This window comes from Dipodomys merriami, unplaced genomic scaffold, assembly GCF_024711535.1.
Source record: "Dipodomys merriami isolate MVZ:Mamm:240054 unplaced genomic scaffold, mDipMer1.0.p SCAF_9, whole genome shotgun sequence".
NCBI classification, from domain to species: Eukaryota; Metazoa; Chordata; class Mammalia; order Rodentia; family Heteromyidae; genus Dipodomys; species Dipodomys merriami.
The window spans coordinates 51045512-51063077 of NW_027206512.1; the positions used below are offsets into that span (position 1 = coordinate 51045512).

Consider the following 17566-nt stretch of genomic DNA (forward strand, 5'->3'; position numbering starts at 1 on the left):
CACAGCTGAGAAGAAATGTAGAATAATTCAGGTATACAGAAAACCTAGGGCAAATTCACAATCAATCTAAAGTAGTACTTCCTTAATAAGATACCTTCATATTATGAATTATATACTGAATAACTTGTCATATGAGAAAATGAGGTTGAAAGCATATTTGCTTTATATGTTCCTACAAAATAGAAATGGTCAACAGATATTTGATCTCTGTATCTTCTTCTGAGAGGTAGACTCTGTATTACAGAATAAAACCAACATGACTATTAAATACAGTTGTTTGAAAGTTAAGTATCTTCTACAAATTAATAGGTCTTCTGAAACTTGGCAAGTAAATATATCCAATAACCCAAGTCTACAAAATATAATTGTCCTACAGTAAAAGAAAAAGAATGTCAAGAGAAATAGAAAATAAGAAAACAAAATCAAAATAGGCCTAGTAAGATACCAAGTGAAAGGAACAAAGACACTAAAATGCTAGCATAGGATCATAACCAAGAAATAGAGGCAGAGCTGGGTGTAGTGGTAATTCCAACACTCAGAAGGCTGGGGCAGAAGTACTGTCAATTCAAGAACAGTCTGAGCTACATAACAAGATCCTGTCTCCTGCCTCAAAAAATAGAAAAGAACGAAAGAACAAAAGAACGAAAAAACCAAAGAAGGATCAGAAACTTATTGTAAGCGCTTTTACTCATTCTGATGTTATAGAGCTCTTTGTTAATCAAGTAATAAGAATACACATCTTTATATGAGTTACAAAGTCAATTCTGAGTGATACGTAACGGTATTGGACTAATTTGAAAACTTACGACAAAATAGTTTGCTATTTGTCTAGCAAAAACTCCCATTTGCCTTTGTTAAATGTTAGTTGATAGAGTGAATGAGCAACATACTATGTGACCTGTTCTTTACACAGAGAGTCTGACTACAGAAGTCCTTTTGTTAGTAGTAAAAACACTGACATTTGTCATTCTGAAACTTGACTCTACCTCAAGGATAGGTCTTCCCTTGGTTTTTACTGCTTTCTGTGAAACCAATAAAATAACACTGCCAACAAGAGTTCTACCTGAAAGAATTATATGAAAGATGAAAAGTATTAAAATCTAATTTACTAAAAACAGCACACTTGTATTAAAGAGCTTGAGGGGTTTTTTAATGTGCCATTTTAATTTAAAAATACCTTCAGAGCTATTAATCTAGCAGCATGTTCCCAGTGAAAGGGTGACAAGAAATGAAAGGTTAATGTCCCACAATGCAATTCTACTCACCTTACTTAACCTCTATAGACAGATAGATGTGTTTCTCCTATTATCCCATGATACCTTTTGTATAATCTCATTTACAGATCCTAGCAGATCCCTTAATTACTTATGAATCACCCTTTCTCCACCAACAGGCTATATACAGGTGAAAGACAAAAGACAAATTCTTTATCTGTTTGTCTTCAGAGCCTAGGACAATGCCTTGCTTATAATAAACACTTTATAATAAACAATGTTTACTGTTTGAACCAGTTAAATAAATATCCTCAACTCTAATGGCTCTAAGATCAAATTGGGGAAAAAAATTTAAATTTATTCTCTACAAAGAAACAAAACTAATTTATCATCCTTTGAAATATTTCTCCAAATGTATGAAGTTTCATTCTTCCATGCATCATGGTAAGCTTAATGCTAATCTTCCTACTATACCATATAAATCTTCTATATTTAACAAGGTTTTCTGAAACAAAAACTTGTTCTAACTCCTAACATTTGGTGCCATAATAATAAAAATGCTGAATATACTAAAATTTCCTACAAAAACAATAAGGATTGCTAATTTATACTTTCTACAATAATAACCTCCTTTTCTACCCAAACCAGACACAAGCTAAGCTTCCTGAAAGTTTCTCTAAAAAACTACTACAGACTGATAAAGCCCTGATACACAAGTAGCATATTATGTGAGACTCCAATCTATGTCCAGTGATCCTGTCATTGTCACATTTGTCTTGCCAAAACAGTAATAACATATTCACTGAGCATTTGCTGTAGGCAAAGCATTTTACATATGCTATACATACACTTAATTCCTTTCATTTTCAATATCGTTAAGGAGTAAATAACTTCATCCCCACATAACAGATGACAGAATTAAAACCAGAAAGGTTAAATATTACATGGTAGTAGCAAAAGATAAATGTTCAACATATAGAAACAACCCAGATGCTCCACTACAGAAGAATGGGTCAAAAAGTTGTGGTACCTATATACAATGGAATATTATGCAGCCATTAGAAAGGACAAAATAATGGCATTCGCATGGGAAATGGATGGAACTAGAAAAAATCATTTTGAGTGATTTAAGCCAAGAGCAAAGAGACAAACAACACATGGTCTCCCTGATATGTGGATGTTAAATACAAAATGTAAGGAGTACAACAAAGTAAACAGGATTCAAGAAACAAAGGACCTCCATTCATCTTGTCATATCATTACTAAATGACCCCATGCTGCTGACCACATATATGGTATATATATATGCACACATCTGAGAGAAACTAGGAGGAGGACACAGAATCAGAAGGAAACAGGAAAACATACAACAGAGGGGTCCATCAGCTGCACTGGACATTGATGGAAACGAACTAAGCAACTCAAGAGACAGCTAACACTAAGCAAAAGGAAAGAAATGTACATACCACCTGATGTGGAATAAATAGCTGTACTGTCAAAGCTCATAGAACTCACTAACTTTATAGACCACGATAATGACAATTTGCCTCATGAAGGTTAGAGTATGTTTGTGACTTTAACTGAGTTAAAAGATAAATGTTCAAACAGTAATTTATCTCATATTCCTTAAAAAGATATATTTCTTGTCTATAAATTGTATTTTCAAAGATTTAGCACTTAAGTATTCAATCTTATTCATTTATTGATATTAACATGCTAACATATATACCCCTTTCTTACTTCTAAGAAAATTCCCTATCTTTCATCATCTCACTGAGGCAGTAGTCTCCGAAATGAAGCCTTCTTATAATAAATCTATCCATTCTCTTAAACTCTTACAAGACTCCCACGTAGGTAAGTAGGTAATCAAACTTTCTTGAATTACTCTTTTACTTTTTAACTATGTACATGAAAAAACAAAAAGTCAATTTTATTTTTTAAGTTAATTTATTTTTTATTATTTATGTTAACTTATTTTCCTTCTTCTGGCCAGGCTGTATATACTTGAAAGTGACTATTATTAAGTACCTACATAGCTCTTCACTTAATTTCAGTTCCTTTAAATTTTTTATTCTTTAGAGGGAAAAAACAAAACTTTCATAAATTTTCAAACATCTATTGAATCAATTGTAAGGTCCAAAATTACATAGCAGCTTTAGGTAAATAAGACCCATATTGAACAGGACAGAAACATTACTTCATGAACAGCACAGGTTCTGTAACTATCTCAGTGAGCTTTCATTTTAAAAACAGTACATTATTTAATTGGCTTTTTAATCTATTATAGTCATTACATCTTGTATATAACCGAGAATTTTCTTTTTTTTTTTTTTTGGGGGGGGGGGTCCGGTCGTGGGGCCTGAACTCTGGGCCTGGGCGCTGTCCCTCAGCTCTTCAGCTCAAGGCTAGCGCTCTACCACTATGAGCCACAGCGACTCTTCCGGCTTTTTTCTTTTTGCTTATGTGGTGCTGAGGAATCGAACCCAGGGCCTCGAGCATGCAAGGCAAGCGCTCTACCACTGAGCCACCTTCCCAGCCCAAACGGAGAATTTTCTATTAACATTCTTCTACATTACTGATCTTACTATTCCACTAAATCCAGTAATTCTCAATTTATAGTTAATCTAAATCTATCCTAACCTAACACTAGTTTGTTAAATGGCTTTCATTTTCATTTGACTGGTACGATGTGCAGCATGACCAAACATTCTCTACACACACACACACACACACACACACACACACACACGCACACACACGCACGCACGCACGCACGCACACACGCAAATACATTCAAATCATTATTGAAATTTTTCTATTTATGGTCAGAATCATTTTTTTTTTTTGCCAGTCATGGGGCCTGATCTTGGCCTGGGCGCTGTCCCTCAGCTCTTAAGCTCAAGGCTAGTACACTACCACCTGAGCCACAGCGCCACTTCCAGCTTTTCCTGCTCATGTGGTGCTAGGAATCGAACCCAGGGCCTCATGCATGCAAGGCAAACACACTACCACTGAGCCACCTTCCCAGCCCAGTCAAAATCAATTTCTATATAACTTGATTTTACTTGTTATTACTTGACAACATTCCAAAAAGATCTTGGTACACTATCACCATCTTTTGCATGGTGTGCTAGCACACATATAACCTAATATATTCATTTCATAATCAAAACACAATAAGACGAGACACAATCAAAAATAGTTCAAACATTTGACTTTAGTTTATAAAATATTATTACAAAGAGGAATTAACATTTACTAAATGCTATCAGATATCTCAGCAATTACACCAGATCTACTAGAAGATACACATTTCACACATCTCATTTACATAATACAAGATACAAGAAGTACATTTTGAGTGAATGTCAGTATATAGCATTTACAAAGAAAAGAACAAGCATTTTAAATTACACAGTTACAAAGTTCACGTTTTTTACAGCATATTACCTCCACTTCCACCATCAGCAAATAGACAGTGCTACAATTTAGGGTCCATCTCCATGCTTCCTTTGAGAACTCCTGATCAAGCTTCACAGACTACTTTCTGTGCAAAGTACTACCAAACATTTAATCACTCCCTCTAGTGAAGGACCTCAACCCCCTAAATTTACTTGTATTACTGTATATATCACCTGATATGGCAATTATTTACTTAATCTTTTCTACTCAGCAATTTTTTCAGTGCAGCCCAGATCCATGTTTAACTCAGTTTAATTCCCAGAGTCCAGTGGAATGACACAGCACTTAACATTCTGATGCATTTCTTCTACAACATAAATTATCTTAAGTCCAACTGGTAACTGTCATATCAATAATAAGTCACATTATTTCAAATGCAACTTTTCCAAACATGTTATTATTGCTATCTCCAATCAACAGCAAAAAGATGTGAAATATACTCTAACAATCAACACATTCTTCCTTTTAGCTCAATTTGGTCACAGCCTCCTGTTTGGAATTACTTATTGACCAGTCCTCATTTTTATGCACTTCCTTCAGTTTTCAGCCCCTTCAACCCTACTTACTATAGTAACTTTTCCATTTCCATTAAGTCATCTTTACTTACTACTTCTAATGTAAAAACTACTATTTCCAATTAAATTTGTCTATCAACTATAGTATTTATTGATTAAAAGAATTTTACTTGTACTACTATTTTATTAATACTGTTAGCACTCTGTTTACAAAGCACTATAGATTTTGTGTAGTCTGTTTCACTGACATTTTCCCTATAAGTCCATGTTTTCTTTTCAGAAAAACATGTATTACACTAAAACTAATACACTAAAACTAATACACTAAAACTATCTGTGAACCAAATTATGGACCAGTCAGTGTTCAAAACTTCTATTCATTCAACAAATATTTACCAACATCAAGATGAATAAAGCACTGCTCTAGCCATAAGAGATATAGCAATGAGCAAAGAATGAGTTTGTATCTATGTGTATGTGTGTGTACACGCACATGTGTGCACACGTGCATGTATGTGGTATACACACAGATATTTTTGGATATACATAACTGAACAATATCTATTATATTATTGTTTGAGGTTTATTCTAATCCCTTCTTTTGCAGTTTTCAAAGTTTTTCAGAAGACTCACTTGTTTTCCAAGAGAAGCCATAAACAGAAAATAGAACAAAAAAGATAGTAGCATGCCCTGTCTTCCCACTGCTCCAACAACAAACCCTGCCCCAGGGACTTTTATCATGGTTTGAGAAAATAAGTAGTCCTTACAAAGTTTCTGAGGGAGGCTTATATTGTTTGAAACTTCGTGCATTTCCCTTTCCTTTGATGCAGCTGTGCTAGCCTTGAACCCTCAGTCAGTTCTGTGGGAGACTGGAGCTTGTAGAAAGAGAAGCCAGCAGTAGACAGACAGCATGAGTCTACAGTGTGGACTTAAAAGGAAGTCTCACTACCATGATGGTATAAGATCTTAGCAGGTAAAGATTAAAGTGAAAGTTTAAGGGAAAAGATCTTTAAGAAGCCATTCGTCTTGGAAAAGCCCTAAGTGATTAAAAACACCAACAAAAAATATTCATATAGATCACAAAAGATCTTAGGAAGGAGTCCCCTCATTTGGGGACAATGAGCTTCTGCTCTCTGAGAAGAGAACAGACACAAAAATGTTGAAGAAGTCAATTCGAAATATTCACAGGGTGAAAAATGATATGGGAAAAAAACCAATGAGAGTGGCCACTCCAAGTGTAAAAACAGGGTTTGGTCCAAAGCAGGCCGCACAGAAAAAGCAGCCCCTGTTATTTTAATGCACTATGTGATTCTTTTGTTTCTTTTGTATGTTCTTCCCCCATGGTATGACCCTGTTTTTACTATATTTGATTCCGTGACCTGCATCTTATATGTACATTTTTTCTAATTTGGGGACGGGAAGCGAAATAACAAAATGCTGAAATAAGGATACAGGTTGACCCGCTGTAACAATGAGGTGTACAAGACACTATGTTGAAAATGAACTTTAGAACTTGTGGTTGGGGAGGTGGGGAGGGAAGGAATGGTATGGGAAAAACAAACGAGGTAACAATGTTCGATAGGAAATGTAACTGTAACCCCTCTGTACAGTATCTTTACAATAAAAAATATATAAAAAAGGAAAAAAGCAGTCCTTCATAAAGACTTTATAAAGGAGAGGAGAGAGCTAGCCGAAGGGACAGCTGCCTTGCTACATTTGTGGAACAGCAAGGGATCTAGCTTAAATGGAGCAGTGAGGGAGGGAGATGACAATTCAGGAGATGAGAGAAAATGATATAGATGAGAGAAGAGGGACAGACATGCAGAGACTTAAAGGCCTTTGTAAAGACCTTAGGTTTTTCTCTGAGCCATGTCGGATATTTAGCAGGATGGATTTATACTTTAAACAGATTGCTTTTCTGGGTGAAGAAGGGACTGAAACAGAAGTGTAATGTGGAAGAGTGAAATAGTCTGGGCTCAATTATATTTCTTCAGCATATTTCAAGAAACTACAGATTTCTGCAGACACAGCAATGGATGTGGAAGATTGTCCTTTTATGAAAATAAGTCTAAATCCATCTAGACTAGTAAATAAATAGCAGGTACAGACAGAGCCATTTCTATATGACAATCTCCTTCCTGCTTTAGGATTTTTCTAAATGAAAGGATTTTTTCTTAGGAAAGAGGGGATTAAGGATCTGACCCTAGGCCTGGACAAAGGATTAGTACCTGAGAGACTCCATTTGCCTAACAAGATAACCCTAGCTCTGACTACTTCCTCTACTGGACTTGCCATATCTAGGGCCACTTTTCTTTTCCCTAGAAGCCAAAGATCTGAGAATCAATTTGTTTAGCTCTTTACAACAAAATTCAAACTTCTTACCGCATTCTGTAAGTCTCATATTTTTGTGACATTTTTGCTACAAATATGAATAAATCATTGTTTTCCCCCTCTTATTCTGTATACGATATTATCAGCTCATTTAATAGAATAAAATGACTGAAACTTCAGAGGGAAAAGAATACACTTAAATTTTCCCTGCCATGGGGCTGGGAAGGTGGCTCAGTGGTAGAGCGCTTGCCTTGCATGCCTGAGGCCCTGGGTTCGATTCCTCAGAACCACATAAACAAAAAGGAAAAAAAGCCAGAAGCGGCGCTGTGGCTCAAGTGGTAGAGCGCTAGCCTTGAGCTGAAGAGCTGAGGGACAGTGCCCAGGCCCAAAGTTCAGGCCCGACGACCGGAACCAAAAAAAAAAAAAAAAATTCCCTGCCATATATAGGAAAAACCAATAAAGACAGATAGTCTAACTATCCAACCCAGAGATGATGCTGACTGAACCAGACAATAGCATGGGAGTTAAGCTGCCAAATTCTTATTCCTTCATTAAGACATAATTAAGTGGATTTCATTCACTATAAACATACTCAAATCAAAAGTAGTAGCAGTAATAGACTCTACAGTAAATGTTTAATTCTTTTAATAATGCCTATGAGTTGCTGAGGTATTTCACAGAACAAAAATCTATCACTGAGTTTGCCACTACCCTATCATGTTTCCCCCAAGGGACTTATACCAATTTATTTCTATTCCTATTCATTTCCAAGTTTCCATTATTTTTAAATGACATGGGAAGGGGAAATAAAGGAACTTTTTTTAATGTTAGATTTTTGTTTTTAATGTTAGGTCAGTGATCTTTCTTGTCTTATTTTTCCTTTTCTCTTGTGTATTTCAATAGATTCCTTTTTTAGAAAAAGCAAACACAAACATGTAAGCAAATTACAAACTTCTACAGTAAGAAAAATAAGAATAGGATAGTTTTCTGTAGTTTTCCACGTCTAAAACATTACCATTGAGAGCAAACTTGTTATTTATTTACACTCATGGTATCTGCCCTGGCTCCCCTAATTTTATCAAAAAAAATTCAGAGAACTATATAGCATAACGTAATTGCTTAACTTTCATAAGAAAATAGAAACACTAGAAAAACAATATTCTAGTTAACTGATATTCAAAATTATAAAATAAAAAACAAGCTTAATGAACATTTTTGCTTTATTTTTCAATTTTAGTAGCTTCTTAGCATAAGAGGCTGTGTTGAGGTTTCAGGTCAGAAGCTTTTCCTGCCCTGAAGAATTCCCATCCATAAAATAGCTTGAGAACTTAGAAAAAGAAAAGGAATGAAACACAAATTACTCAATTTTATCATGAAACTTCTGTGCCCCCTTCCACCCACATCTACAGCTTAACTTTTTGTGGTTTTTGTTACCAAAGGCTCAGCTACGATGAGAGAATATTAATGGAAATTTCCACAAATAATCAACTTATTACAAGTAGTGTGACAAAGAAGTGGTGCTATGGCTCAAACTGGTAGAGCACTAGATTCAAGCAAAAGAGCTCAGGGATAGCACCCAGGCTCTGAGTTCAAGTCCCACAACTGACCAGAACAAGTAGTGTGACAAAATCTTACATTGTCCTGCAGAGAACATACATTAACCTTTTGCCCAGTATTTTTACAGTGTACATAGTACTTACTCTTTGACAGTTGAAGAAGCTACATTTACATAACTTTTATTACAATGTATTGCTGTGAATGTTCCATTTGCTTACTAATTATTGTTGTACTCTCTTACTGGGATTGATTTACAAAGTAAACATCATTGTAGGTAAATACCACATATAAAAAAAGATGTAAAAAATACAAAGTTCAGTATTAGGTACCCACTGAGGGGTCTTAGAACATAGCCCAAGTAGCTAAGGGGTAATTACTATATTAGAAGATTTCATGAACAACTTTTTAAAGAAAAAGCCTCCAAGTTCTTGTTTCCTAAAGACTTTAGAAACTGTTCACCACAAATAAAAAAAAAGAAAACACTTTTGGTTCCCAATGTTTACTTGATAAACCTCAATTTAGAGTATAGTTGAAGAAGTGTGAGGGAAGGGATGGCAGGGGAAAAGGAAAGGAGGAGGCAACAATGCTTGATAAGAAATGTACTCATTACCTTGCTCATGTAACTGTAACCCCTCTTCACAGTATTTTCACAATAAAAAACTTATTTAAAAAACTCAATTTAATAATTGAGACAGTGCTTCAGAACTTTAAACTCTCAGATATGAACTATTTGTGCTAGGATAAAGTACCAAACTATCTGAAAACATCATACTTTATGAATATAAAGAAGATAAAAATTATCACTCAAAATTTTAAATGGGGACTAAACATGCAGCTCAGAAGTAGAGTGCCTAGCAAATCCAAGTTCCTGACTTCAAACCCCAATACTGCCAAATCAAGCAAAAAATAAAAACAGGAAAAAAATGGTAAAATAGAAATATTCATACAAAAATATAACCTCATATATTTTTGGCAAAAACCATTCACAATGAGCGGGCTGCCAATAGCTAAGCGGGCAGAAGCACAAATGAGGGATGTAGATCACAAAGATGAGGGATGTAGATTACTACATGAGTCTTACCTTCTGATGTTTTCCATCGCTTCCACAAATCCTCTACAGTTATATGCTTATCTTCTCTGTGCAGATGGCTGTGCTTATTAGTAGCATCTTTATACTTCATGTCTTCTCTAATAAACTACAAAAGAAAAAAAAACTAAGTTAAACATGCCTTAATTTTGTCTTAATAAACTGAAAATTAACGTCTGACATGAGGTAGGTGACTATTTTCATATGATAACCAGTAGGTTGTTGGTATTTTCAGTTGTATTATACACCTATGTTTATTAACTATATTTTATGAAGTAGATGTCTTATACTAGTCATCTTAGCAATAGTAAAATACTTATCAAATGTTCATTGTTTAATGGGCACTAGTCTAGGTCACACAATAAATACGCCAACAGCAGTATAAATACACACACAGAAACACAGATGTATTTAAGTTTATGTAAATCCTATAAAGTACTATTTCTATCTATTTTATGAATAACAAACTAAGACCTAAACAACTTAATATGTCTGAGGTAAAATTCCAATTCAAGCAATGCTTATAGAGAAAAACTTAACATACTGTCTAAATATTATACATTTTTACTAAATACTTGGTGGCAGGGTGTTTCAAAACATAACTAACCCTAATTTCCTCACTCACATCATCTTACTTTTAAAGCTCTGACAACAGAAGAGTATTTATTACTATATTCAGAAACAGAATATTTTATAAACCTGAAGTACAAAATATATTAATTTTGTTTTACAATATGCAGAAAAAGCACTAAACTAATTTTAGTTAAAATCCAACCAGCTCTGTATCACTTCTTTGTGTCCCACTAACAAATAAAAGCAACCTTTTTATGGCTTACATACCATTTGTTAATCTTTTAGACTTTACCTCCTGATAGGTCATTAAAATAAACTCATTATTCCAATTAAACAAACAAGTAGGATTTTTATTCTTATGCTTCCTGTGCCAATATTTCTTTTTTTTTCTTGTTTTGCTCAGTATCTGTATTGATTTTTCACAAAAATAAACTCACAGGGCACTGATGTCTGTAATCCTAGCTACTCAAGGGCCTGAGATATAAGGATTATAGTTCAAAGCCAGCCAAAGCAGGAAAAGTCTGTGAAACTCTATCTCTACTAAATTTGGAAAGAAAAGAAAGGAGAAGGAGAGGGAGAAAAGGAGGGGGAGGGGGAGGGAGAGGGGGACGGGAGGGGAGGGGAGGAAGAGGAGAGGGGAGGAAGAGGAGGGAGAGGGAGAGGGAGAGGGAGAGGAGGAAGGAGAAAGGAGGAAGGAAGGAGAGGGAGGGAGGGACGGAGGGAGGGAGGGAGGGAAGGGAAGGGAAGAAAGGAGGGATGAGGAGGGGAGAGGGAGGAGCTAGAAGTGAAGCTATAGCTCCAGTGGCACTAACCTTGAGCAAAAAGTTCAGGGACATAGCCTGAGTTCAAGCCCCCAAAATGGCATAAAACAAAACAAAAAAAACTCATATAAAAGATTATTTCATAAATCAGAATACAGAATGTATTTTTTTTGCTTTTGAACTATTCTATACTAAACTACTCAACAGCTATATAATAATAAACAAGTAATTTCTCTTTTGAGCTTTAATATTAGGTACAAAATGAAGATAACAAGTATGTAGGATCAACCATACTATTCAACTTGCAATCCATAAAGCAGTGTCAGTCAGCCCAGATACTGTTCCACAATGTGTTTAAAGATTGTGAATAGCCACTAAGGACCTTTTAAAGGAATTAGAAAATGCTTTCAGAGCATTTGTGCCAGCAATGTGATCAATGTACTAGTTTTATGGCCTCTTTCTCTAATGGATGGGAAACTAAAAATCTGGTTCTGCGTTATCAATGTGTTTGAAAAGCGCTAATGTAAATGATTTACTTCCACATTTATGTATTTTGTTGCTCTAAATAATGCCTTCTTCTTTTACTCTAACTTCTTTCTGAAGGTATACTGAAGGAGGCCCGCCTGAATGCTCCCAATCCCTCCTGCTCTTCCTGACTGACACCTTTAGAATCCAGTAGAGATACCTGGAAAGATCATTGCTACTGATGCTTAGAAACTGTCTCAATGTTGGAAGAGGTCCAAGAGCTGCAGAGAAAATCTAGACTGAAAACCATGATGACTGACAGAGCTGGCAGGAAGTCTGTCTTGGAAATTGTCCAGTCCAACTAGAACAAATGGCAACTGTTTCATTTATGTGATACATATTTAAAACAATGTCCTAGGAAATTCTTCACCATATGAACACCAAGAACAGGAAAAGTTCAATCCTGTGGTTTCAGAACCACAGTTCTGAAAGAAGGTAATTTCCTCAAGACAAAATGTAGTATTCTAGCTACCTGATCTTTTTTAAAAGATCAGGATGAATTTGTGGATGTTTACTAAAAATGTGGATGTTTACTAAAAATGTAATTAACAAAATAAAAATATCTAAGAAAGGCAATTTAAAACAATAAAAGCTTACAATATTTCATTTAGAACTAGCTAGTACTAAGAAAACTGAGTAAAAAGTGAATATATTAAATTATACTTTCCCTGGACTTATTGTCTAGAAATGCTTCAGATTTAAAACTTGACCCCAGTTTAACATAAATCAACTACAAAAAACAAAAGATATCCTATATCTTACAGCTCTTTATTATTCTGGCCCAATAATGAAACAGGAAAACACTAAAATCACAATTACTTTTTGTTGAAACTAAGCTGGAAAATGTTTGAGCAAACTAAACACTATACGCTATCAGTTTCCACCAAACTCTGTTCTCAATGTCCTACAAAAAAGCTTTATAGAAAATCGCTGGATGGTAAGGGGAAACAAAGGAGGAGGCAACAATGTTCGGTAAGAAATGTACTCATTACCTTGCTCATGTAATTTTAACCCCTCTGTACAGTATTTTCACAATAAAAAAAAACTTTAAATAAACAAATAAATAAAAGAAGACTGCTAATTTTATAAAAGAGGCAAGATAACAATATACATTTAAAAATCAGTCAAGAGGGCTGGGATGTAGCTCAGTGGCAAAGCACTTGCCTAGCAAGTGCAACGTCCTGGGTTCAATCCCCAGTACCAAAAAAGAAAAGACAAAAAAAATACAGTTAAAAAAAAAAACAAAAATCAGTCAAGAATAACCAAAAAGGCAAATAAAAGACAAATGATTTTTATTTATTGAAATCTAAAAACAGAATCTGGAATTTTATTAAGAAAATCTTTAAGTGATAGTACAGCAAATAATGTACACTTCACTGGTAAACATAATCCAATTATATGCAAACCTACCACAGGAAATTCTCTGGTAACAATACAAATAGAGAAATGAACAAGAAATGTCTATTGAGTATTCTTCTCAAAAATATTCATCTAGATAACTTTTTTTTGGTCGGCCATGGGGCTTGAACTCTGGGCCTGGGTGCTGTCCCTTAGCTCTTCAGCTCAAGACTAGTGCTCTGCCACTTGAGCCACAGTACCACTTCTGGTTTTGTGAGCAGGTTTTTTGGAGATAAGAAGTTCAGGGACTTTCCTTCCCAGGCTGGCTTTCAACTGTGATCCTTAGATGTCAGCCTCCTGAATAGTTAGGATTACAGGCGTGTGCCACCACCAGGCTAGATAATTCTTTTAAATCAACTATTCTAGTACCATTAAAAGAATTTGCTTTATACTAAACTTAGGAATTTAGTTTTAACATAATAAACTGACTTGTTTCTTGTACTCATAGGACATGTATTTGTGCTAAGTTATTTTACCTACCACTTTAACAAAATCTGATACGTTACTGAATTTACTATTTAAAGACTTTAGTCCAATTGCTTTCCCCAGGAACTATCCACCACCATCAATACAGATGCCTGCATATGTCCAGTCACCTCTCCTTCAACCTGCCACCCAATTCCACAGCTATTTAATCAAAAGATACCTCACTAGAGAACAATTCCAAGCCTATACCAGAGAAATAAATTTCTTTCTAAAAGTTCTAACCAAAAAAAAAAAACCCCTGCAATTAATATCTTAAAGAGTTGCACTTCATACTCATGTAGATTTCTTAAAGTGGGATAAATGCAATGGTGTTCAAAGTACCATTTTATGGGCAATACAGATTGGCCAGGTAGTAAGAGAAACCGATAACACCAATAAATATGCACAGAAAAAAATAATGAAAGAAACAGAGGCAACCAGGCAGACAGAAGCAGGTAGCATTAGTAATTTGCCCCGGTGCTTAATTACTTAGTTTCAGCTTCTCAGAAAGCCTGAGCAGCACAGCTTTTATCACTGTTTTCACCAACACAAACCATGTTACTCCTTTTATTTTTAAACTCACAAACCTCAAAACCCAGGAGACATGACTTAATGCCATAGTTAAGCACTCAAGATCCCAGAGTCTGACAGACATATACTCGAAATCTGACTCCACTACATAGACTGTCAACATTTGCAAGCTTCTCTTGAGCCTCTTATTTCTTTTTTGTTCAAGGAAGCAGACAAAATGGCCCACCACATACAGTTATTAAAAAGATCAAACTTAAAATAGTGTGCACAGAAAAAATATTTGGCAAGCATAAATACAGTATGAATAAAGTATTAATAATTTCACACAGTGTTGTTAGATTTAACATGTTTCCGTGACTAACAAACACTTAAAATGTAATCTTGCCCAATACTGATAGAATTCCATTTCAGATATTCTGAAACAAAATACATAAAACAGAGATGGAGAGAAACACCACAGACTCCTCACTGACAATGTAAGCAGAGATTCTCCCAAAGGACACCTGTCATCAAAATAACACCATGTCCAAGGTCTGATATTTGAGTCAGTTAAAACAGATGGATTCCTAATAAACAATTACAGGGTCTTCCTGTCTTGAAATACAACTCAAATAGTTTAGTATAATGTTTCATAAGGAAAAAGACACAAAAACATTAAAAGAAGATTCAATTACTGGGAGCAATTTTTTTTAATTTCTAATATTTATCACTATGCTAACACATTGATCCCCAAGCTCTTAGATAAAATACCATAGTGATAAAGTAGAAATTACCAATGTTTCTCTCTCCATCCCACAATTGTTAAATTGAACAATATGGTAGATCAGAGCACAAATTTGGTCAACAAACTACAGAGATAACCTAAATCTCTCACTAGTTATGACCTCAACCTCCATGCCTCCATGTCATCTACAAAATGGTAATAACCTCCAAAAGGTTGGAAGGATTAACTTACATATTCTACATGAAGAATAAAAAAACACTCCTGATACATGTCAAAGGCATTCAATAATGGCAATTATTTAAATTTCATAAAACACAACTTATTTTAAATTTTTACCTGTATTTGCAAAATTTGTACCATTTCTTAAAAAGGTGAAGATAAGGCTGGGAATGTGACTAAGTGGTAGAGTGCTTGCCTAGCATGCATGAAATAAGACCTGGGATCAATTCCTCCATGCCACATAAGCAGAAAAAGCCAGAAGTGGCACTGTAGCTTAAGTGTTAGAGTACTAGCCTTGAGCAAAAGAAGCTCAGGGACAGTGCACAATCCCCAAGTTCAAGCACTAGGAGTGGCAAAAAAAAAAAAAAAACAGAAAAGTTATTCAGCTAATTTTACAGCTTTTATACTTTAACATAAGCCCTACCTCCTGCTACTGTTAACTCCCTCCTTACTGCTATCACACCAACTCAGTCTTAATACCATTCCCTGGGCTACCAACATCCGAAACCAACAGACAATCTCTAGTTTACTTATATTAAACCCCAAAAATGACTTCTTTAGGTTCCTATTCTGAAAGCTCAGGGTTCAACAGATCCCAAAACTACTGTCAACACTAGTAAAGCTAGATCCTAACCTTTCCTCGAGCTAGCCCATTCCTTCCTGCCTGCATGTGAATCACCTTATTGTTTGGTGTCTACTAGTCACTGAGCAGCCATTTCAGGTTTTCAGATCAACTCTCCAGATATCAGAATCTCAGTGTTTGAGTTGAAGGTAACCCTAAAAAATGAAAAAATGTAGAGCACTTGTTTCAAATAAAAAGATGAAAACTTCCAACTGCAGGCATCTACTAAGGACCTTGGAACATATCCCCTGCAGATAGGGGTGGAGTTAGACAGCTAGAGATATACCAAAATCTAGCTTTGGCCTTAGGTCAAAATCTAGCAATAGGCTTTTGTCTCAGATTCCAGAACTCACAAGTGTCGAAATTTCTACTTTCTATCTCTCTGCCATCTAAGAACTTACGCAGAATAATGCTCCTGCAATCATACAAGTTAATATTATATCCAATCAGTACAATATCAGTAACATAAAAAGATAAGTCGCTTGAAATTAACATGTGACTATTTAAGTTTTTAACAAAAAAAGATCTCTGTGTTTTATTTGCTACAGTTTGTAAGAATCTGCATTTCCAGTAGAGATGAAGAAAAAATATTTAAAATAGGAGACAAATTGTATAAACAATCTTTTTTTTTTTTTTTTGTCAGTTGTGGGGCCTGAACTCCAGGCCTGGGTGCTGTCCCTCAGCTCTTCAGCTCAAAGCTAGCGCGCTACCACTTGAGCCACAGTGCCGCTTCCAGGTTATTCCAGGGCCTCATGCATGCAAGGCAAGCACTCAACCACTCAGCCACCTTCCCAGCCCATAAACAATCATTTTTAAGACTGACCAACAAAGAACAGTGATCCCTGAAAGACAATAAACTGTATGCTTTAAGAATGTCCAAATTATGCTGGGTGTCCGTGGCTCACACCTGCAATCCTAGCTACTCAGAAGGGCTGAGATCTGAGGATCACCATTAGAAGCCAGCCTGGGCAGGAAAGTCCATGAGACTCTTATCTCCAATAAACCACTCAGAAAACCAGAAGTGGTGCTGTGGCTCAAGTGGTAGAGCACTAGCCTTGAGCTGAAGAACTGAGGGACAGCGCCCAGGCCCAGAGTTCAAGCCCCACAACCAACAACAACAACAAAAAAGTATGTCCAAATTAGTTCAAGGACAAATTTCCCTGACAGAGTCCTGGAAGAAAGAACCCGTAGTACCACGCAGTTTTTCTGAGATGAAGACATAGTCTTGGGAGTATGACAGACCATGGATTCTAGAGGTAACAAGGCTAAGCTTCAGCAAAGAGTAAGCTGCCAGATAAGAGTCTGCATTTCTAGAAAAGGTTGTCTTGAACTCACTGATCAACATGTGCATGCGAGGAAGCTATTACTAACCAAAGGGTTTTAAAAATTATGTGGGAAGCCGGGCGCTGGTGGCTCATGCCTGTAATCCTAGCTACTCAGGAGGCTGAGATCTGAGGATCACGGTTCAAAGCCAGCCCGGGCAGGAGAGACCGTGAGACTCCTATCTCCAATAAAACCACCAGAAAACCGGAAGTGGCGCTGTAGCTCAAGTGGTAGAGCGCTCGCCTTGAGCTGAAGAGCT

At 35.8% G+C, this 17566-nt stretch overlaps 1 protein-coding gene across 3 annotated transcripts in view; it reads right to left on the reverse strand.

Moving 5' to 3' along the window:
- Stim2 (stromal interaction molecule 2) overlaps positions 1 to 17566 on the reverse strand; it is a 110713-nt gene that overhangs the window by 43516 nt on the left and 49631 nt on the right. For all 3 annotated transcript variants that reach the window (XM_070012926.1, XM_070012925.1, XM_070012927.1), the window contains exon 3: positions 10161 to 10275. In XM_070012926.1, coding sequence (XP_069869027.1) covers positions 10161 to 10275 — 115 coding nt within the window. The remainder of the gene's footprint in view (positions 1 to 10160; positions 10276 to 17566) is intronic.